Source organism: Heloderma suspectum, chromosome 11 (assembly GCF_057233095.1).
Source record: "Heloderma suspectum isolate Gila_16-S chromosome 11, 16-S_ref, whole genome shotgun sequence".
NCBI classification, from domain to species: Eukaryota; Metazoa; Chordata; class Lepidosauria; order Squamata; family Helodermatidae; genus Heloderma; species Heloderma suspectum.
Genome location: NC_139468.1, coordinates 26,097,797 through 26,121,555, shown reverse-complemented (window position 1 = coordinate 26,121,555; position 23,759 = coordinate 26,097,797). Strand labels below are relative to the sequence as shown.

Below are 23,759 nucleotides of genomic sequence, written 5' to 3'. Positions count from 1 at the left end.
GTTTTGGCCAGGAAATCCACTTTACCTTCATGTGGGTGAGATTGTTGACGGAGTAGACATGAGAGCAGAGGTTGGCCTCTTGACACGAAATATACTGATCCAAGGAGAGATGGAGGATTCTTGTTATGGGCCAAACCACTGCCAGTTTTTCAGCTTTGATACATTTGGAGGGCAAATTAAAGCAAGTATCTTTCAATGGCTATTGACCCAAATCCATCCCAGAGTTTTGGGAATCGACATCTCCCAATGCAGATGTACTCCAAAGGTCTTGGGCTAACAAAATGCATATGGTGACCTCAGGATGTGTTGGACTGCAACTCCCATTATCCCCAGCCAATGTGGCTGGTGACTATGCTGACTGGGATGCTGGGAGATGTTGTTCAAACACATGTGTGGACTGTACCTGACCTTGTGGTTGGACTGGCTGTGCGCTCTTCAATGCTGTGTGGGTATTGCAACATCCCACCACCACCATGGCCAACTGTTGTGAGCCCAGCAGCTTTGACCTGTGCACTGGGCTGGTGCTACAGTGTGGGTTTAGGACCTCAATCCTGGAGGGTGAACCTGGCCCTCTGGGGGTCCCAATCTGCCCCCCAGGATTCCCTAAAAGGCCATGCACTCTTCCCCTGGCCCCACCCACTGTCCCCCAGCCACTGATCCTTTTGTGGCTTTTGTGCAGATTTTCCCCCCATTCTAAAAGGTTGAAATGCCTCTCTTGAAGCTTAGTTACCGGCAGGAAGAGCTTTCAGCTAAAATATGGTGGTATTCTGGGGGTATTTTCGCCCTGCCCCTGTTCCCTTTAGCTCCACCCAACACTGGAATGCAGCCCCCAAGAGCTTCTCCAGAATGGAATTTGGCCCTTGAGCTGAAGGAGGTTCTGCACCCCTGTGCTACAGCCCAGACCCCTCTTGCAATCCTCCGGTGAAGCTGCCAGTTGCTTTGTTGCAGCAGTCCATGGTGCCTTGTGCTGAGCTCTGCTGTGCTAGCTAGCAGCTGGCCGGATCAGGCCCACCATCCAGCTTAAATTGCTTGCCTTCACCTGGCTGGTGTCACACAAGCCAATGGCTTCCCTCTGGTGCCTGTATGTCAGACATTCCTGCATGAATGAATGTGGTCAGTACAAAACATGTTTGTTTCATCTGATGTCTTTCTGTTGATCTGAATAGATCCAAAAGAATTTTACCTCTGTCCACATGGCAGGGGTGGAGTTGAAAAACATGGGCCAGCAAATACTGGGTAGCTACCCTGTGCATTTCCATCTGACTGGAGATGTGGATGAAAGAGGAGGCTATAACCCACCATCTTACCTAGACAGCCTGTCTATCCATCACTGCTTCTCGAGGTGTGTTGCCATCCATGGAGCCAATGGCCTTTTGGTAGGAGTTTGTTTTGTGCTACCTGTTGATACTAAGATGTATTAGAATGTCAGATGAGACAATGCAAAGTTTTAACCAATGCCTTTCCATCTGTATTCCAATGAACTCTGGGCACCCAGAGTTGGCATTGTCGGGCAGCTGTCAAGGCCCATACCCCAATAGGGGGCCCACTGCCAATCCTTGGAGCCTCCTAGCTCTGCTGTTGCTGCTCCTTACCATTGCTGCCTCTTAACTTTCCCTCTCCAAGTGAGCAAGAACACACCACCCATGGGCTTGTTGGATCACAACAGGTGCCCGAGCTTGTTGGATTGAATGCGTTCTTTTGAGTTCTTTGTTCCAGAGCAATCGGGTTCGTTATTCTGGCTGTAGCAGGCAATATAATCCTGCAATATGGTGATAATGAGAGCTAGAAACTTGTTCTCTACAAATGCAGACTAGGACTGTAAAAGATAATTTTTAAAAAAGAAAGAAAGCCAAGGCCACACATATTATCCGCCCAAATTAATTTGATCATAATTTTTGATCTGCAGTTCCACTGTGTCTCTTTCATGTTTTCCTTGTTCTCTACTTTAACATTTAAAGTAGTCGATCTCAGTTTTGATTTGATTTTGATTTCATTTTAATTTGATCATAGTTTTTGATCTGCAGTTCCACTGTGTCTCTTTCATGTTTTCCTTGTTCTCTACTTTAACATTTAAAGTAGTTGATCATAGTTTTGATTTGATTTTGATTTGATTTTGATTTGAATTTGATTTGAATTTGATTTGAATTTGATTTGAATTTGATTTCATTTTAGTTTGATCATAGTTTTTGATCTGCAGTTCCACTGTGTCTCTTTCATTTTTTCCTTGTTCTCTACTTTAACATTTAAAGTAGTTGATCATAGTTTTGATTTGATTTTGATTTGATTTTGATTTCATTTTAGTTTGATCATAGTTTTTGATCTGCAGTTCCACTGTGTCTCTTTCATGTTTTCCTTGTTCTCTACGTTAACATTTAACATTCTCTCTACTTTAACATTTGTATAGCACTTTAATTTTTTAGCTGTTTGATTTTTAGCAATAAGTTGGCTTAGCCCCATGGGGCGCAATCCAGACAAAATGCAGGCAAAGTCCTACTGACTGATGTTCCCCCAAAGGCTGTAGCATTATTTGAAAATAATGTATAACCAAAAAGTGTGTGTGTGTGTGTGTGTGTGTGTGTGCGTATTGTGGGTGGCAGTATGCTTGCATTCCATATAGAAAGCTGGAGGTTAAAATCAGTGATGTAGTGGCAAATTCTGAAGGGTTCTCATCATGTTAGATCCCATAGCCGTGCCCCAAGGACAGTCCAAAAATTCAGGTTAGCTGTGTTGACCCAAATCAGTGAACCAGTTCTAGCAGTTTTCATCACCACCAGGAGCAGGTCTTTTGTAAAGCGAACGGGTCCCTATTGCCCATTCAGGAGCCAGCCCCCCCAAAATACATTGCATTACAGCAAGTAGCCATCTATTGTTGCTGGGAAAATTCACCCACATGGCCCCGCAGCTATTGAGAGGATTGCAGCTAAGCTTAGAGGGAACAGGGAAGTCCCACGGGGTTGAGTGGGCAGATGACTTCAGTGTCCCTGCTAATAAAAGTGTGCCAAGTCCCTCTGAGTCCTGGCTCCACTACACCGCTAGCTAAAATACAGGCATCTAATCAAGGAAAAAGTTTGAGTTGATTGTGTCAGGTTAGGCAAACCGATGGCGCATATTTGAAGGGTCTCGGAAAAACGAAAAGTGACTGATCTCTTTCCTATAGCAATCCAGGTCCCTTCTGGCCTTTTAAATATAAGCTGATTTGGGATGGTTCCAAATAGCAAATGTGTGTATATATAGCTCAGAAACACAATAAATGACATTCATGCTCTCCAACAATATGTGTTGATAGCTATTCTATGATGTTCGATCATGGTTTGCTTTGGCGCTCAACCTCTCATGCAACATGAAGCTGAAGCAATATGGACAAAATGTTTTCAGAATGTATCATCCAGGCCTGCTGCCCAAAACTGGATATGTGTGCGCGTGGTGTGTTGAAGGGTACAGAGCGAGGAGGGGTGATGTTGTTCAGTCGTTCAGTCGTGTCCGACTCTTCGTGACCCCGTGGACCATAGCACGCCAGGCCTTCCTGTCCTGTGCCCTCTCCCGGAGCGTGCTCAAGTCCATATTCATTGCCTTGGTGATGCTATCTAGCCATCTCATCCTCTGTCGTCCCCTTCTCCTTTTGCCTTCAATCTTTCCCAGCATCAGGGTCTTTTCCAGTGACTTTTCTCTTCGCATTAGGTGGCTAAAATATTTGAGCTTCAGCTTCAGTATCTGTCCTTCCAGTGAACAGTCCATACAAAACAAACCTTAACACAAATAGTCCTTTTTGAAAATCTAGAAATTAAATAGCAGTGTTCTCCAGTGTGGTTGATACTGACTCTGGCTGGGTTCACACAACATGCTAACCCACACTCAGTGGTTGAGTGTGGGTTGCTGTTGAACCATGGGTTGTTATTGAACTATGGGTTAGCATGTTGTCTGAACGCAGCACATTTTCTGCATGGTGGCTTGTTAACCATGCAGTACAGCTTGTTTTTCTCATACAAGCCATCTTGAAAAGCCATGGTTTGTAGTTGAAAGCACCTTGGATAGCTCCATTAGAGTTCTGACTGAAACCTGGAGTGGATCCACTGCCCCACTGACATGGGAGCCACCAGCCTCCACTGAGAGGGGGGGGAGGGAGGGGGGTAGTTCGGTTAGAAAAAGAACCCCCCCCCCAAATGCTGAAAATTCAGGGGATGATCCTGGAATATTTATCAAGGGACATAACAAGGCCGATCAGAATATCTCCTGGCTGCAGTCTTATCTCTGGGAAAGATAACACTTCTGTGTTTACAGCTGTCTCTCCTTTGTGTGTGTGTGATTGTTTTAGGTGAAAGATACTGTCGGCTACGACACCCTGGGGCACTGTTTTTTCCTTGAAGATGGGACAGAGCAGAGGAACACGTTTCATCACAACCTGGGGCTCCTCACCAAGGCGGGCACCATCTTGCCCACAGACCGCAATGAAGCCATGTGCATTGCCATGCGCGAGAACGTCTATGGGGGCTATGTCCCTGTACCTAGCGTGGACTGCATGCAAGTATCAACGGCTACTAATCCTGAAGGCGATGTGCTACCTTCATTATCAGAGGCAGTATGCCTATGTACACCAGTTGCTGGGGAACATGGGCAGGAGGGTGCTGTTGCACTCATGTCCTGCTCATGGGTTTCCCGTGGGCAGCTGGTTGGCCACTGTGTGAACAGAATGCTGGACTAGATGGACCCTCGGCCTGATCCAGCGGGGCTCTTCTGATGTTCTTAAGTACAATAGGCTGGTTTGGTTGTTCTCCCCCAGCAAGAGCCTGATCTAGCAGGACTTTTATGTTCTTTCCCATATTCTCCACCACTTTTTGTGGGCTTTTCTGAAGAACCTGTACTGAGCTGAGAATTCGGGCAAGAGATGTGTTCTGTCAACAGGCCCAGAGGGCCAGTGCTGATTTCTTCACCACAGTTAGGAGATGGGGAGTGAGTAGCAGGATTGTCTGCTCCCCATCACCTACCCTCAGGTTAGACAAAAGGAAGTTCTCTTTCACACAGTGCAGAAACAGTTTATGAAATTCCCTATCGCAAGAGACAAAGTCGTGGCTACCAATTCTGATGGCTATATGCATTCTCCAGTATCAGAGGTGGTATGCCTATGTATACATTGCTGTTGCACCCCTGTCCTGCTTGTGGGTTTCCCGTGGGCAGCTGCTTGGCCACCGTGTGAACAGAATGCTGGACTAGATGGACCTTTGGTCTGATCCAGCGGGGCTCTTCTGATGTTCTTAAATACAATAGGCTGGTTTGGTTGTTCTCCCCTTGGTGCACACGTGATTTCTATTATGCAAGGGGGAGAGTCCAGACGAGCTCACTGGCCCCACCTGGATTTCCCCATTCATTCAGCCTCGCCTGTGTGTGTGTGTGTGTGTGTGTATGGGGGGCAGAACTTCTGCCGTGGGAAACATTTTCTACTTGAGTGGACTTTCTACACAATGTTCTCTGAGGAGGAGGTTGGCCTGTGCCCACCCTCTCTCTCACACAATGTGAACCTGAGGGCATGGAGGGGACTGCTTGAGTGAGGAAAGCCCAGTCCAGGAAACGGAATATGCATTCTTGCATGCATTCTTTGGGCTGATCTTGTAAACAAGATGCTGTGTGTACAATGAAACATTGATTCGTATACAGTCCAGCATGTCATGTATCCAGTGTTAGTCTAACAAGTCCCATTCATTTCAATGGGTCTACTCTAAGTAGGACTAACATTGGATATAACCCCTTGAATCAACCGATACGTAGGTGATGCAATGCAATGTGCTTGACACAGCACTCCAAAACAAAACAAATATCCAGCAATAGCACACCCAGTTTATAGATTTTAAAAATGTGAAATGCTTCGGCATAAAACGCCAGCTTCAGTCTAGGGATGTACGAAAGTCACTTATCTTTTCGCAGAGGTGATTCATGGTGCGGGGAGGCGCTCTGCACCTCCCCCCGAAATCCTAACCTGGCCGGCTCCTCTCTGCGGCAACTCCACGGAGCAGCCAGCTGGGTGCATTCACAGGCATCTGGAGCCTGCGGACGCCAATGGTGGTGGCTACAGCGGCCACCATTTGCGTTAATGTTTTTGGCCGTGATAGGCTACGTAAATATTTACGTAGCCTATCACAGTGAAAGACAGGGGCGCAAATGGTGGCTGCTATGCCATTTGCGCCCTTGGTTTTTTACCGTGATAGGCTACGTAAATATTTATGTAACCTATCACAGCAAAAAAACCAAAACAGGAACGCAAATGGTGGCGGCTACGGCGGCTGCCATTTGTGTTCCCTTTTTTTTTTGCCATGATAGGCTACGTAAATACTTAGCCTGCATTAGCCGTCCCTGCATTAGCCATGATAGGCTATGTAAGTATTTACGTAGCCTATCACGATGTAAATGGGGAAGCGAATGCACATTTGCAAAGCAGCGCGAACGGCACCAGGTAAGTGCTCCGTTTTGCGCGCCTTTCATGGGGTGGTGGGGTAGGGGGCTTCGTTCCGCCATGGATTTCGGGGGGCCGAATGCACTGGCATTCGGCTTCGCTGAGATCCATGGCGGAATTCTCTGACATCCCTACTTCAGTCACAAATAAGAGTATGCTACAATGCCACTTATAAACTGAGCCAGAACCAATCAGGAACAGGCCAAGTCTCAATGGGGGAAACAAAGATTAACAGTGAGCACCTGTATTCAACAACCAATCAAGCTGCATTAAGACAGCCAGTGTGTTGTAGTGGTTAGAGTGTTGGACTGGGACTCGGGAGATCTGGGTTCTAGTCCCCACTCAGCTCTGAAGCTCACTGGGTGACTTTGGGCCAGTCACTGACTCTCAGCCTAACCTACCTCACAGGGTTATTGTGAGGATAATAAGGAGAGAAAGAGGACCATGTAAGCTGCCTTGCGTTCCTTGCAAGAGGAAAAACAGTGGGATATAAATGTATTACTTACTTCATTAATTAAGAAACATCATAGCTTGTTTCATTTCATCCTTCACACTGATATCTGCTTTCAGCAGATCAATAAACATTGCTTCCTTAATCTTTCTGCTTTAAAGGCTGTGTTCAGTTGCTAGCTCAGAGATCTTCACTAAAGTTGTTCTGCCTGCATGTTTCTCCCTTGGATGAAGGAACCAATAGCATGTAGCATGTGCTTCATGATGCTGAATATCAGCCAAGTGCATATGAGGGAGAAACATGGCTGCAGACAGAGCAACTTCAGTGAAGATCTCTGTGCTAGCAATTGGATGGAGCCTCCGAAGGAGAAAGACCCAGCATGTCCTGCTTTACATGGCCAAACTAGACATGATGCTGAATGCACCTTTGCATTTAACATGCAGGTTTTAAAAAATGCCGTTTGAGTCAGCCCCCTCTCCCCCTGGCGAAGACATGGCAACCCTTGCAGAGGTGCATGGGTGTTTGGCTCACAGGGTCCTTTACTTCAGCCTTCCCCAACCTGGTGCCCTCCAGATGTCTAGGATGACAACTCCCAGCATTCCTGACCATTGGCTACGCTGGCTGGGGCTGATGGGAGTTGAAGTCCAGCACATGTGGAGGGCATCAGGTTGGGGAAGCCCGTGTTAATGTATTGATCAGGCCACACTTGTGGTTCTCTGACAGCATGTGGCCTCTGGGAATTTCTGCCTGAGTGTGTACAGCGCAAAGGTAATTAAACTCTAATTAGTTTCCATTGTCTATCAGCAGATGAGATGGTGGGATGGCTGACTGAGAATTCACACAGGCAGGCAAGGCGATCGATGTGTGTGTGTGTATAATTTTTAAAAAAGTAAATTGAATTAAAAAAAGAAATTCCATTCCCCAAACTGCAATATAAAGCAAATAGGAAAACATATATGGTTTTCATATGTAGCTTCCAGCTTTTTGACAAATGATGAGCACAAACGATTGTCAACAAATGTTTTCAGCGCCAAAACTGTGTGACTGAGGGGTTTTTTTTGGCTTTTTTCCCCCTGTTAACTGCCCTTTCTCCTTCAGTCTTTAACCAATCTTCTTGAAATTTTCAGGTTATTTAAAATAGACATTTTTGTCAGGCACATGCAATTTTCAGGAAGATTGGTGAAACTCCTTCGATTTTATTAAGATTAGAATAACCCACCCCCCTGATTTTCATTTAACATGGCAGAATCCTTTTTTGACCACCTTATCTATTGGAGGCACAACTGTGCCTCCAGTAATATCAATTCTTATGAAACATAGTGCTGTCTTTTTAGTAAGAGTCACTGCTATTCATGCTGAGGCCTTATCAAATTGGCAGAGATGACTAAGCACTTGTTATGTGTGCACTGCAAGTTAGACTTTGAGCCTGTTCTTCAAGTTGAGGTCATGCCTTCTGTCAGTGGGGTGATCTGAGAACTTCTTAGCATACTCTTCCTGTGACTTCTGAACTTCCAGCACAAACGTTCTCCATAGGGATGTCGGAGAAATCTGCAATGGAACCAAATGAGTTTGGATTTTGATGAATTGAACCAGCAGATTCTGCAGCTGACTGGTTCCCCCCACACACACACACATCAGGAGGGTTCTGCCATCTTGCAGATGTTTTTTCTAACTTTCCCGATTTTGCACAAATTTTGTCATTAAAAAATACACTTAAAAAAAACACACCCCGTCATAAATGTGCATTTCCCCGTAGGCTAAAGTGTGAAAATGCACATTTGGGGGGATTTCGCACTTTTTTGCCTGTGTGAATTTGCACGTTTGCGCATTTGTGCAAATTTGGGAACTAAGAACAAATCTGATTCCATTGATGGGCAGACTGTGGAACGAGGGCTAGCTAGCCTTGTGCAAGATAGTGGTCCAGTGTGGATGTAACAGTGGTTCCCTGCAAGCCAGGGTCTTCAAATCAGGACCCCGTCTCCTGCCTTCTGAGGCAAATGTCCTTCTTCTTCCCCTTGTTGGTGTTGACCAGGTGATGGCAATTGTATCTTTCCCCACTTCAAGGCATGGCTTGCAAACTCACTTCAAACCATGCTTTCAGCTTCTGTGCGCTCTGCTGATGTGTTCTCGGTCTCAAAAGACTGGGGCGGGCCCATCGTTCTAGTAGCTAAGTTGAAGGGCCCAGGTTCAGTTCCCAGCATCTCCAGCAGTGGAGGCTGGTGGCTCTGATGTCAGTGGGGCGGTGAATCTGCTCCGAGTTTCAGTCAGAACTCTAAAGGAGCTCTCTGCTTCACCCCTTGGATAGCTCCTTTAGAGTTCCGACTGAAACCCGGAGCAGATTCTCTGCCTCGCTGATGTCAGAGCCACCAGCCTCCACTGATCTCCAGCAACAATGTTCTTGGCTAGCAAGACTGGAGAAAAGTGCTTTCGGAAATATTGGCGCGGTGCAGTGAGTCAGAACTGACCAGCCTTCCCCAACGTGATGCCTCTAGTTGTTTTGAATCAGAACTTCTATCACCTCTGACCATTGGCCATGCTGGATGGGGCTGATGGGACCTGTAGTTGAAATCATCTGGAAAAGGCTGAAGTAGACTGGGCTGGATCGACTTGGCATAAGGCAATAACATGTGTTCTTATAACAACATTCAGAATCATTGTCCTGCCCTGCCTAGGAATGCAGGCACACCTGTACTTTTCCGGTTACAGGTGCGATCTGTCGCTTGGCCAGTCAACAGGTCCTCTTTGCATCTCCTTGGCTGTGTCTCAATCACCCTCTTTGTTCTTCAGTTGCCTTTGCCTTGTTCTGCCCTGAATCAAGCCAGGTCCTCTTTGCCTGTATCGTGCCTGTTTGCTTTCAGCTGAGTGGCTGCCCTACTGTGAAGTCATAGCAAGCTGACATATGAAGTCAGATCATTGGTTCATTTAGTTCAGTATTGCCTACATGGGGGGGGGGGACCTCAGGCCTGGGGGCCAAATCCAGCCATCTCGGGCTCCCAGTCTAGTCCTTCAGACAGCTGCACTCCCTTCTCCTAGCCCCACCCCCTTTCCTCCAGCCACTGGTTAATTAGTGGTTTTCTAGCTTCTGTGCAGTTCCCTCCCCGTTTCTAAAAGGTTGAAATGCCTCTCGTAAGCTTTGTTACAGGCAGTAAGCGCTTTCAACTACAATATCTTGGTATTTTTTATATTTTTTTGACCTCACCCCTTTTCCTTTGGCCCTGCCCACCGCCAGAACACACCTTCAACACCCCCTCCCCGAGAGCTTTTCCAAAATGGAATTTGGGTTTTGGGCTGAAAGAGGCTCCCTGCCCCTGGTCTACAATGACCACCAGCAGCTCTTCCATATTTCAGACAGGGGTCTTTCCTTGCCATATTTGCAGGTGCTAGATCGAATATGCGACCTTCTGTATGCAAAGCATGTGCTGTGCCTCTAAGTATGGCTCATGGCTAGCTGGGAAACGGATTCCAATGCGACTTGCAGAGGAGGGCACCATGTTGTTGTTCCATTTATGTCCCGCCTTTTTTCTGTAAGGAGCCCAAGGCAGCTTACATGATCCTCCTCCTCTCCATTTTATCCTCACAACAATCCTGTGATGTAAGTTAGGCTGAGAGTCAGTGACTGGCCCAAAGTCACCCAGTGAGCTTCATGGCAATGCAGGGACTAGAATCTAGATCTCCTGAATCCCAACCCAATGGTTTAACCACTATACCACATTGGCTCTCCATGTTAATTAGTGTGTGTGAGAGAGACCAAAGTTTGTTTGGATTTTCCACCTTGAGCCTTTGAGGAGTACCGGCTGCTTCTGGTACAGCTATGCTGCTATATCCCAGCTTGATAGACTGCCATCAGCAGTCCCAACAATTATGGGTTCAAAGATTGGAGTGGGGAGGAGGGAATGCCAGTTTCTTTAATAGATTTCTGTTTGTTCAGCAGAGTCCAGCTTTTATGCTAATGGTTCCTTAATTGCAATTTACTACATGGCCTGCACAAGGTTCCATGAAATGCTTGACATCACTGAAGGCATCTAACTTGACATAAAGGGTGTCATTTATTGGTGTGTGTAAAGGTTTTAAACTTTATGGCAGTATCATGGCTAAACTCCAAGCAATGCAGTGCCATAATATTTTTATTTCTTCCTGCTTAGTGACTTAAAATAAATCTACATTTTTTGTTATTTTCTTCTTCAGGGCTGTCAGCTCCTTCTGGATTGCTAACCCCAATAATAATCTGATCGAGAATGCAGCTGCCGGTGCTCAGGTAACGAGGTTTTAAACAGTAAAGGTGGTATATTGACTTCAGCCCCCTTTTAACAGGAAGTTTTGAGGGCATATCAACATTACAGACTTCAGTCTTGTTCTTTAAACTGGATCTGTGTCCCCCCTCCATGGAACTCTGGGTATTGTTGTTTTTGTCTGAGTGTTGAGAACTTGCCACAGGCCCGTTGGCATGCATTTTGTGTACAATTACAGGGAGCGTTGTAAGTTAATTGAAAGCACAGCAACTTTTATACAAACTAGGCTATCTGTAATGTATCTATATTATAGAATCACAGGGTAGGAAGGGACCATCAAGACCATCAAGTTTAACCCCCTGCTCAGTGCAGGACGTCTGATTCCCAGGTGGTCTCCCATCCAAGTACTAACCAGGGCTGACCCTGCTTAGCTTCCGAGATCAGACGAGATTGGGCAGATCCAGCCATGAACACCAAGTGCTTGTCAGTCATTCCATTGCCTTCTACTCATCAGCCACAAAACTGGAGAGGCAGTGGTCCATTTTCCTTCTAAGTAGTTTGATAGAATACTGGAGGATTCGCTGGACTGGCATCAAAGGTAGGCATTGTTGGGCATCTGCCGATGGAACACTCCCTACCAGGGGCTGTCTCACACCATCTCCCTGGACTTCCTCTTCACCATTGCAACTTGCTTGTTCACCTGCCTCTCCCTTTGGCCCAGACAATGGTGGTAGTGAGAAGGAGGAGCAGGAGATGCCCCTGCCTACTCGCTCACTGGTTCTCTGCCTATCACGCAAGCAAGTGGTAAAGATGAGAAAGAGGATGAGCGGCAATAGCAGCTAGTGACAGTGGTGGTGAGAAGGTCGACTCATTGAGAAAGGGGGCCCATTGAGGGTACCTTTCCCAGTGGCCTCCAAAAAATTGAGCTGGCAGTGATCCCTAACCCAGACCTGTATTGACTTCTGACTTGCCAATATTTATTTCTTTAATCAATTAAAGCTTATTTTTAACCCTGTTCTTTAGCCAAAAAGGCTCCCAGAGTGGCTTACACATATCAGTAGTAAGATGCTCCCTGACTTCAAGTTTACAATCTATGAAACATGACACACAAGGGGAAGGAGGAGGGGGGAAAAGCAAGCTCGGGCACCATTTCTTAAAATTACAGTTCGTATCACAACTAGCTGGATGGAAATAGTTCAGGTAGCCTGATGGAATGGCTGCTGCTAGGTGACATTTGGGGGGAGCCAAAGGCAGCTGGTGTCTCAGCAGGGGTGACAGATTAGCTCTCCTTATCTTTTCCCCTTGCCATGCTGAATGGAGTCCACCAGCCATGTTTTGTGGGTTGCCAGCTAGGGATGGATGAATCTTCCATTTTTGTTTCTCATTTTTCCAGTATTAAGTTAGGTTCGTCCCAAACTTTGAGAATTTTTTATAGAAAGGTTTCATGAAAATTTGTATGCCTTTTTGTGTGCATTTCTCCTAATACTACATGCATTTTATGTGCAATTCTGCCTAATATACACATTTTTTGCAGCAACATTCCTAATTTAATGCATTTTTAATGTTACTTTAACTAATATACACATTTTGGGGTGCACTTTTCCCAATATATGCCCTTTTGTATTCATTGTTTGGAGAACTCTGTTACAAATTTGGAGAAATGCAGATTTTTCAGGATGACTGAGTTTCGGTTTGCATCTTGGTTTGAAAGTGCAAAAGTAAGTAAAACTGACTGACATTCTCCCCCATCTCTACCCCTTCCCCAGTTCTTTACATCTTCATAAAATGGCAAAAGGAGAAGCTTAATCAAGTGCTGGGGGACCACTGCACATGCTGAGTTAGTTATATTTGGCTCAATGAGTCACAGCCAAACGGATTCTTCTGCAAGGAAGCCATGATGGTTGAAACCAGTTTGGAAATTTTTCATGTAGGCATATCCTCAGAGTGCTTTGAGATGCCCTAGTAGTAAAACAAAAATTTATCCAGATGTGTGTGGCAGTGGTTTTTAAAAAGTTGTCTTTGAAGTTCAGTTCCATAATGTTTTTTCACCTCAGCAGGCGGGCTGTGGTATAAACAGGATCTGAGGATTCTTACACCACATCTGTTTGTTTGTCCTTGTTTTGGTTTTTCCCCAGGATGTTGGAATATGGTACATCTTCCACCGGGTTCCCACTGGACAGTCTAAGGGACAATATCCAACTGGGCAGTCTGAATTGACTCCTCTGGGCACATTTTACAATAACAGAGTCCATTCCAACTTTAAGGCATGTACAGACTTTCTATAAATACTAGACATCTATATCAGAACTTCTGATGGGTTTCTATTTTAGCTCTCTGCTGTCCGTTCTCTCACCCACCTTCTTTCTTTTGAGCTCCTGCCTCTGGCCACCTTCTCTTCTGCTTGTTCCTCTCTCGGAGTCCTGACTCTGCTTTCTCAGTTGCTTCCATTTGTCTGCTGCCTTCTCAGGCCCTGTAGGGCAACCAGTTATGTACCATTGCAAAAGAAGAAGAGGCGGAAATGCATCACAAAAAAAGGACAAATAAGGGCACAGATCTGTAAACTATTTGCATATGCTAATTTATAGGTTGTGATGCCAGTTTAGAAAGAATGACCATCATTTAAACTAAAACATAATACATCTCACCCTAGTGGGAAAGGCTGTGACTGTCAGGGTGGAAACTGATCCCATAGAGCCCCAGAGCAGTTCTGATTCTGAGGAAGAGCAACAACCCGTGGGAGAGGAGCTCACTCATCTCTCACAGGCACAGCGGCAGGGGGAGATTCCTCCTGCCTGCATTCCCGAGAGAGATGGCGACCCTGGCAGCGAGAGGGTGGGGGAGGGGGTTTTTCTGGATGCTCGGCGCAGACGCAGGGAGCGGCGCCAGGTGGAGGGCGCCGAGAGGAGGCTGTCTGCCTGCTTGGTGCTAAAACAACGGTCACATCCTGAGGTAAGAGGGAGGACCTCTCCATAGCCCATAAGTTCATAAGTCTTCCTGCTCTTCCCCTTCAAACGGGGACCAATTGCCTTATCTGGAGCGTAGGCTTCTCTGCTAACTACCCCAGTGCAGTTCCTTGCTTAGTCGCTGGTGATTAGCATCTGAAAGAGTCATTAACTTGTAAAAGGAATAAAGCCTTGGAAATAATCCTTTTTGTCAGTGACTTGAGTTGGCTATTGGAGGGGACTGTAAGAGGCAGCTTGGGTTCTCCTGACAGTGACCAGGTGAATTGTTTGCCTGCTCAGTCTGCTGTCCAAGTGCTAAGTTGATGGAGGACCTCCAAGTCTCTGCTCTCCCGTCTTATGGTTCTTCATCTTTAAACCTGGCTTGGACTGGACAACCTTCCAAATAGAGGACTGTCCCTTGTAAAGTAGGACACATGGCCACCCTAGCCCTGGAATCCTGGTGTACGCATCCGGTGCTTCTATCCCTCTTTTCCTTCGAGCATCGGCCTGCCTTGCCTTTCTGTAGGACATAAGCAGCTCGGCGAGTGGTGGTGCTAATTTGCCCGCATTCACCTCCTCTCTGACATCAGGGCATCTCAGCCAATCTCTGATAGGCATCCCTTAGCATGTTACAGAAGAGATGTAGCATCAAGCTTTAGAAAACATTTTGTAGTACGTATGGTGCGGGGTGTACGTGTGTATGTGCAACACACGCACGCACACACAGGCACGGGTGCTTCCCAGTTAAAATAATTAGTTGTCCCCTTTTGGGGCTTCTCTCCCAGAACTCCAAGGCATCACCATTCCCTCTAAAAGCAGACTTGGGAGGTTGAGTGGGTATCCTTTGGGAGTGAAACAGGGCTATGCAAAAAATAAAGTAGTGTTTTCTACATACTTGGGGTATTCCTTAGCTATGCAGAAATATATCAGTTGGTAAGTTAAAATAAGATCCCCCCCCCACACACACACACACAATGGGCCAACAAGGACCTATGAGCTTCCAGGGCTTACAAAATGTCGAAAACACTTGAGCCAATAAAGATAAGAAATACCAGAGCAACTGGCTCCATTGTCTGGAGATGGAACTTCCAGGTTCACACTGAACAGCAAAACAAGGACTTCCTGTCTTTCTTCTGTCCTTCTTCCTTGCCCCCCCCCGCCCCCTGAAACTCCCCATGTCCTGAGAGGCCTGAGCAGGCTCCTGTTCCAGGCTACTTGGATCCTAGAATAGGAGCTTTCCTCTTAGAGTAAATTGATACACTGGCACATGCATGGGCTCTTAGAAAACAAATGTAATCCCCCCCCCGACCCAGTTTCCCAATCAGCATGGCAAAAACACCCAGCAGCCTCTCCTGTCCATCATCTGAGCTGTTTTGGAACAGCTGAAACTGTACTGGCAACCTCTGCGGCCTTCCAGATGTTGCCGGACTCCAAACTCCCATCAGCCCCAGCCAGCATGGCCAGTGGTTGGCCTGATGGGAGTTGTAGTCCAGCAACTACATGCACTCAAGTCCTGCTTGTAAGTTTCCCCTAGGCATCTAGTTGACCACTGTGGCAACGGAGAGCCAGCATGGTGTAGTGGCTAGAGTGTTGGACTGGGACTCTGGAGATCCGGGTTCTAGTTCCCAGTCGGCCATGAAGCTCACTGGGTGACTTTGGGCTCTCAGCCTGCCTACCTCACAGGGTTGTCATGAGCATAAAATGGTGAAGAAGAGGATCATGTGATCCACCTTGGGTTCCTTACAAGAGGAAAAATGGTGAGATATAAATGTCGTTGTCAGCGTTGTGATGAGCCTTTGGTCTGATCTGGCAAAACACTTCTTGTGTTTCATGTTAACATCTGGAGGGCCGCAAGCTGCCCACCCCTGACTAGTAGAATATCCACTGTTTGCAGTGTCAATAACTTCCCTTTGCAAAAATCTTCAGACTTCTTTTCTTTTCATTTTCTTTACCAAGTATGCTACAGTTTGCTTGTTCAAAAAATAATTGAACTCAGATGGTGAAATATATATGTATATATATGCATATGTATATAATAATTTTTCCAGGCTGGCTTGTTTATTGGGAAAGGAGTCAAGACGTCGAAAGCCAGTGCTGAAAATCCCCGAGAATATCTGACGGTGGATAATGCCAGGTGTGTAAACAAAATGTCACACTGTCATTTGCGGCCTGTTTAGTTTAATTTCTTTTTATTGCTTTAGGGGGATTTCCAGACTCCTTGGTGCTTCTGTCTCCGGTTTTTGAGGTGGGATGGAGGGCAAAAGCCAATGTGATGCAGTGGTTAGATCAGCCTTCCCCAGTGGCCATGTCGACTTTGAATGATGGGACTTGAAGTCCAATAGATCTTGAGGGCACCAAGTTGGGAAAGGGTGGGCTAGGGTGCAATCCTATGAATGTTTAGGCAGAGAAAAGGCCTACAACTCCTAGCATGCCCCAGTCATGCCCTGTGCTGGCTGGGGCATGCTGGGAGTTGTAGGTCTTTTCTTTGTTTAAATATGCATAGGATCGCACTGGGAAGACTGTCTGTATTCAGCCATGAAACTCTTACTGGGTGACCCTGGACTGGTTGTTGCTTCTCAGCTTATTCTTTACTGCAGGGCTGTTGTGTGGATAAAGGGGGGGTGCAGAGAGAAATCGTGTATGCCATCTCAAACTCCTTGAACAAATGGTGGATAATGATGGGAATATACAATAAGTCCTTCTCGGATAGCTCGTGTTGCAAAGTTGCACAGGGCGTGCAGTAGTGATATATTTGTACCCCTGGCAGGATCCCTTTGAGGTTTGGGCTTCCCATGTTGGGGGGCCAGGGTGGAGGGTAGATCTTGCCCTTGTAGCAAAAGCATAGTGCTTTACCCTTTCCCAATCGGTGTAAGTGAGAGCCAGTGTGGTGTAGTGGCTAGAGCGTTGGACTGGGAGTCGGACAATCTGGGTTCCACGCAGCCGTGGAAGCTCACTGTGTGACTTTGGGCCAGTCACAGACTCTCAGTCCAACCTACCTCGCGGAATTGTTATTGTGAGGATAAAATGGAGAGGAAGAGGGTCATGTAAGCCACCTTGTGTTCCTTGCAAGAGCAAAAAGGCAGGATATAAATGCAATAAATAAATAATAAGTGGAAACAATCGGCTCACCTGTGGAAAAACTGAAGGGGTGCATTCTTGGGACATCATTTTAGGGGAGGCTAAATCTGTTCCTAGGGTCCCCAGCCATTGTCAATCAAACCTACTCCTATTGGCATGACCCCACCTCATCTGCATAGCCCCCATCCTTATTGGAGACAATATATGTCTCAATACCAGTTGCAGAGAACATGAGTGGGAGGGCGCTGTTGCACCCATAGCCTGTTTGTGGGCTTCCCATAGGCACCTTGGATGGCCACTGTGAGAACATCAAGCTGAACTTGATAAGCCTTCAGTCTCATCCAGCATAGCTCATCTTTTTTTTTAATGGCCTGGTTCTGTTTCTTGGTCATGCTAATTTGCGGCAGAAAGCTGAGAGTTGGCTTTTATATAATAGACTTTACCCCACCCATTTCATCGCTCAATAAAACAAATTAAAAATCACTCAAGGAAGCAAGAGGATTGGAATTTGCATACTTCGTGTTTCTACTGCATCTTTTGTGTGTTGGGAACACTTTGTAGGCATTCTGTTGGCAGTCCTTCCAACAACCATATAAAGGACGTCAATATGAGTATTCCTCATTTTGCAGGAAGGGAATGAGAGGTTCGGTTATGAGAATAACAGCCTGGCCAAAGCTACCAAGTGAGTTCATGGGGCAAGTAAGACTTAAACTCTGAACTCTCTGCCTCTATAAAACTCTGTACCAAATTTGTAGAGCAGGCACATAATTCAGGGAGTTAAATCTGAAGCAATTCATGGAATTTTTGCTGATAGAAAACAATGGACACTGAGGATTAGTTCTTCTCTGCACTCAACCACTTGACATGCCTCATACCGTAGCACTTGGTATGTATGCTAATTGTGCTGAATTTTCTAAAAGATGTGTTCAGATACTGAACTAGCAGGTACCTCTCCCAGTTGGATTGGATATGGCCTTTTCTATTAGCTGAAACCCCAAGTGATTACCTGCGTGTGCAAATAACCCCATCGGAGCTGATGAAACTTGGGCAACAAGTCAAACAATGGGTAGTATCCAATGTTAGTCCTATGAAGAGTTGACCCATTGAAATGAATGGGAATAAAGTTAGTTGTGACTAACTTAAGTCTCATTCATTTCAATGGGTCTACTCTGTGTAGGATTAACATTGGATATTATCCATTACTTCTCGGTGGAATTAGTTGATAGTACAGATGAATGAATCTGTCAAGCTCCATTTTGCCGTGTTTCCCATTTTTCTATGTTGTGTTTGTTTTTGTATCAGTTTGCATTTTTTTTTAAAGAAGTCCACCAAGGAATTCATATGTATCTTCGTGTGCATTTCTCAAAATATATGCACTTGTGCATGAACTTTTCCAAATATAAGCATTTTTTACAAGTGTTTCCCCGCTAAAATAAAGCATTCTTATGTGCACATGTCCATAATATGCACATTTCTCCATGCATATTTTATTTGCATATTGCACTACAAAATTCTGAAAAGTGTGAATGATGCCTCTAACAGCAATATGTGGTTTGTGGCATGTGAATTCAGGATGTCAGCGTTAAAATGCAAACCAAACAAATGTCTCGGCCATCCCTAATTGACACAGACCAGGTGCAGAGAAAGGCAGCGATGCGATAGGCATGTGTGAGGTAGCCAAGGGTTCAGAGCATTTGGGGGAACCACAGACACCTGGCATAGGGGCCCAGGGATCAGGGAAGAGAGAAGAACAGGAGAGCTAAGTTGTATGGAGGTTTTCCTGGAACAACTTCCAGAAGGATGAGCCTCCTCCATTCCTTAGGACTTACAGAGCGGAGGTTTCTTTATACTGTACAAGTCCAACACTTGCTATTTTTAGCCTTGCAGTACAATGTGCACTAACATAAACTGAGCTTGCATTTTTGAACATCTTCCAGCTTGCACTCACACGGCCAAAAATACTGGAAACACCGAGGCTTCATTTCAGTTCAAGTATTTTGGGAGCTTTTGATTGACGGCCCCCTCCTGTCTCTAAGTTGGTTTCCCATTGTGCTGGGGTCATGGCAATTAACTCAATTCTTTGCTCCAGGTTCCGCCCGCACCAGGACGCCGACCCCGAAAAGCCACGGGTTCCTGCTGTAATTGATGGCCTCGTTGCTTTCAAAAATAATGACCACGGAGCCTGGGCAAGGGGAGGAGATATTGTCTTCCGCAACTGTGGGTAGGTGAACTTGAAACATCACTTCTTGGTCCTGGCATCTGTGCTAAATGGGAGGGGGGACTTTACCATCATGCATCCCTTGAACTTTACACTTTTTCTGGTATGTTTCTTCCCTCCTAGTTTTGCAGACAATGGGATTGGACTCACTCTAGCTAGGTGAGTTGTTTTTTCTCAATAGAACATATTTGTTGGAAACCAGTGTCAGAATTATGGGGTGGGGAGCAGCTTCAGGAAATCCACAAGACTGACCCACTGATTTCCCCATGGTTTTTGCCAAACTCTGTGACACGTGGGGATGTACGAGAATTTCATCTCTGTTCGCAAATCATGCACACGTGTCCCGTTTACAATCCCAAATACAAACGTGAGCAGGAGCATCACATTTTGGGGGGACAAATATTTGGCTTTTTTGCTACTCCTGCTGGTCCCTTGCTGCCCCGCTGCTGGGAAACAGGACCGGTGCTCCCCATGGGCCTTGGTTCCCAGCAAAATCACTGTGAATTAGTGCACGCAGCCACTTCCACCAGGGTGCATCTGCAGTGGGTTCCGGGGGGGGGGGTTGCGGAGGCAATGGAGTCCCCCCCATCCAAAGTTTCCCAGCCCTGTTCTAGTGGGAGGGACTGCAGTTTAGTGGTAGAGCATGTGCTTTGCAGGCCAAAGAGTCCCCCTGGTTCAATTCCTGGATCCCCCAGTTTGGTTTTGGGCTGTTTTTTTCTTAAAAAAACAACAATAAAAAAGATCAGGTGGAATGTGATGGGAAAGACCTCCTGCCTGAGACTCTGCCAGACAGAGTAGATAATACTGTACTCAATGGATGAAGCATCTGACCTGGTATAAGGCATCCTCCTGTGCTCCTCTGAACAATAAAAGTCCCCAAGGAAGAGTGGTTCAACCTCTTGATCAGAAGGGGGGAATGTGCGGCCCTCCAGATGTTGCTGAACTCCAAATGCAGCATGGGCAATGGTCGGAGCTGATGGGAGTTGTAGTCCAGCCACTCCTGATGTGCTTTGACTACAACTCCCATCAGCTCCAACCATTGCCCATGCTGGAATTGGAGTGGTTTGGACCTTCAGATGTGGTTGGACCGTCTTGATCATTCTGCTTGCCTTTTTCATGCCCCTTCCATTGCGTCAGAACAGGCTTGATCTACCCTGCTGGCGGAGCACCTTTGAGCTCTGCTCCATCCCTGCATCCTTAACAACTTGCTGTTCATCTAATTTTAGTGATGGAACTTTCCCCGTAGACGAAGGCTGCAGCCTGGAAGTGACTCATTCCATCTTTGTGGGCGAAAGCAGCAATCTTGGTTCCCAGGGAGGACAAAACAGCTACTGGGGGAGAGGAGCCGATGGAGAATATAGGACACTGCCCAGAAACAAGTAGGTTATTTACGGGTGGTGGCTTCCCTTGGAAACGAGTGCATGAGAAATGCATTAGCAGTGGAGCCTCTGCGAGCATGAGAGCATCCCTGCAGGGGCGGATGTACCACGGATGCTTCTAAATTATTACTAGCAGCTTTGTGACATGCAGGGTGTGTGTGGGTGGAGGGTGTGTTTATCACACCACCCATGTTCTTCCTGTTAGTGCAGGCCAGGCCACCATCTGATAAGGGTAGGATAGGGGAGGTTTCACCCTCTCTGCAACGTTGATCACATTATTTCCCCCGTATCATGAATGGCAGCTATACCTTTGTTTGGTAGAAAGAAAAGGGATGCAGTTAGATATGCCATTGGGATGGGAGCTAATCCTACCCTGGTGGTTTGGAGCCCTTCAGCTCCCATCAGCCCTAGTCACCATGGCGAATGGTCAGGAATTCTGGGAGTTGTAGTCTAGATTGGGGCTCAGATTGGGGAAGTCTGGTTTGGAATGTGGCTCAGGCTTTGCCCCTCCGAACCGGATCCCAGACTGCTGCCCATTTACTCTGTCTTTCAGAACTTGACAAGTGGGACCTGCAACATGTTGCAGTCAGTGGTGTCATGGAGCCAGGGCTCACAGGGATGCAGTGCCAGCAATTTTTTGATTAGCAGGGATACTGACATCATCTGCCACCCTTTCAGAATTCCCAGTTCCTTCTGAGCTCAGCTGTAATCCTCACAGGCACAGGCGGTGGGGTGGGGTGTGAATTTCCCTCGCAATAATGAACCCATTCCCTGTGGTAATGCAAAGTAGGGCTGTGTGAACTGTGTAAAACCCACTCTGTCTGTGTTTCATGGATAGTCAGGCACCTTTTGTTCCGTCGTCTGCTCACAGACGGATATGAATTGTTTCCGTCAAGCGGAAAAATATGCAAATAATTATGTAAGGGGTTTCATAAGATTTTACATAATTTACCTTAGTGTGTAATATTTAGCATACCCCCCTACTTCCACTTAGCAGAAACGTGTGTATTTTCCTACGAATAAATATGTGTAAATTTCGGGAATGTAAAAAAGAAACATCCGAAAGTCCACAGACTCCGCATAGCCCGAGGGGGTCACTCCACAGTGGATTCTGCAGGTCAAATTCTCAGCAATCCGAGCTCATTTCAGTCCATCTCGAATTTCTCCAGCGTCCCTCATGCAGAGTCTTTTGGGGTGGCTTGGTCTTGAATGGGCAATGAAGACCCCTTAGCTTGATAAAAGACCTGGTAGAGATGAAAACTGCTAGGATTGGTTTGTTGATGTGGCTCAACACAGCGGCATGCAGTTTCTGTACTCACCTTGTGAGTATGGCTGCCATGAAGCGTGCCTGAACATCCTTCCTCCAGCAAGCCATACCATTTCTCCCCCTGCCCACCCCCAGTTGTCATTTTTTCTTGTCTAGCTGACACTCAACTTTCTGTGGCCACTGAGCATGCTTGGTCCTCATAGGGCTGTTCTTCCTTTTTCTTTGGGTCCCCTTTTGTTTTGTTTTTAAATAGTACATCTGCAAATCTTGGGGACCCCCCTCTCTTCTTTCGCAGTGGCCACAGTTTAGTTCCTCTTCTGTTGGCACTCACCCCCTGAATTAGCGATTAGGAGTGATAGGAATCATTGAAAACTTATCCAGAGCATAATGTTGCCATTTCACGGTGTGCTGGTAGGGTGTGGTGGAACCCTCGCTTTTATTGCTCCCCCTGTAAGTCAAGTAGGTTTCCTGTGAGGGATGGGCAGGGTACAGAAATGGACCAAGGGGGAGAGGAGTAGAAATGTAGGACTTGTCGGGGATGGGCTGGCTCTGGTTTGATAAAGTAAATAAAAAATGGGTGGAGCGGGGATTGAGATCTGGCCTGAATAAACTGACCTTGTCTTTGTCATACAGACAGTAAAGATAAATAACCATACAGGAATTTTGTACAATGGATTGAGGCTAGCTGGGGGGAATTAAGGTGGCATGGATCCAGAAAGCAGAATGATAAAGGTGGGAAGATGCCAAAAATGAAGAAGGAGGAATCTCCAAGATGCATATGTGTATATATGCATTAACAGAGCAGAACAAGGGACGTATGTAAAAAAAAATATCAGATTTATTACAGAAAAGAGAATAAGAAGAAAACAAAAGCTGAACAGATACATGTTCACTCAGCAAAAATAAGAAGCAAATGTAGAAAACAGTTGTGGTCTGAGAGTTTGACAGTGTAGCTGGAGTGTGCACTATAAGTGGTCTTTAAAGTCAAAAAGAAAACAGAAGCCATTCAGAGTGCCAAAGGCAAGATCAAACTGCCAGCAGCAAAGCTGATACATATTTCTCCATATTGCTTAGCTGCATCTGAATTGTTGGAGAGAAGCATTCATTATAAAACATGTGATGAAGCGGCCACGGTTTTATTGTATAACTTGATTTTAAAGACTTTCATTCTTTCGTATTTTTCTTTATTATTATTTTTTCTTTACTGTTCACTACTCCAGTCTTTTTTAGATGTAGTTTCTAAATTCTGTAAGTAAGCAAGGGTGTAATCCTATGCATGTTTAGATGAAAAAATGGCCGACAACTCCCAGCATTCCCCAGTCAGCAGTGCTGGGGAATGCTGGGAGTTGTAGGCCTTTTTTCCATCTGAACATGCATAGGATTGCACAGTAAGTAAATAAATAAATGCTGATCACAATGGAGAGCTCCCTGTCCCCCTTTAGAGTCAGGGCTATTATATCAGGTAGAACCTCAGGCCCAAGGATCAAATCCAGCATTCTTCAGGTCCCAATCTGGCCGTCCAGGTTTTCCCAGATACCTTCTCCCCCTACCCCTGATTATCGATTGTGGTTTCCTGGCATTTGTGCATTTTTCCCCATTCTAAAAATTGCAGTGCCTCTCCTGAGGCTTAGTTACTGTCAATAAGAGCGTTAAGCTGAAATATGCTGGTAATTTTGGTTTTGTCCATTTTGCCCCACCCACCACTGGAATGCAGCCACCTAGAGCTTCTCCAAAATGGAATTCTGCCTTTGGA

At 46.0% G+C, this 23,759-nt stretch overlaps 1 protein-coding gene across 1 annotated transcript in view; it reads left to right on the top strand.

Moving 5' to 3' along the window:
* The window catches only part of LOC146337178 (cell surface hyaluronidase CEMIP2-like), a 103,101-nt gene that overhangs the window by 15,027 nt on the left and 64,315 nt on the right, over positions 1-23,759 (top strand). The window contains exons 8-16 of the mRNA XM_084816378.1: positions 12-181; positions 1,167-1,376; positions 4,313-4,518; positions 11,079-11,148; positions 13,258-13,386; positions 16,113-16,198; positions 19,232-19,363; positions 19,484-19,519; positions 20,587-20,739. Of these exons, the coding sequence (XP_084672504.1) occupies positions 12-181; positions 1,167-1,376; positions 4,313-4,518; positions 11,079-11,148; positions 13,258-13,386; positions 16,113-16,198; positions 19,232-19,363; positions 19,484-19,519; positions 20,587-20,739 (1,192 nt within the window). The remainder of the gene's footprint in view (positions 1-11; positions 182-1,166; positions 1,377-4,312; positions 4,519-11,078; positions 11,149-13,257; positions 13,387-16,112; positions 16,199-19,231; positions 19,364-19,483; positions 19,520-20,586; positions 20,740-23,759) is intronic.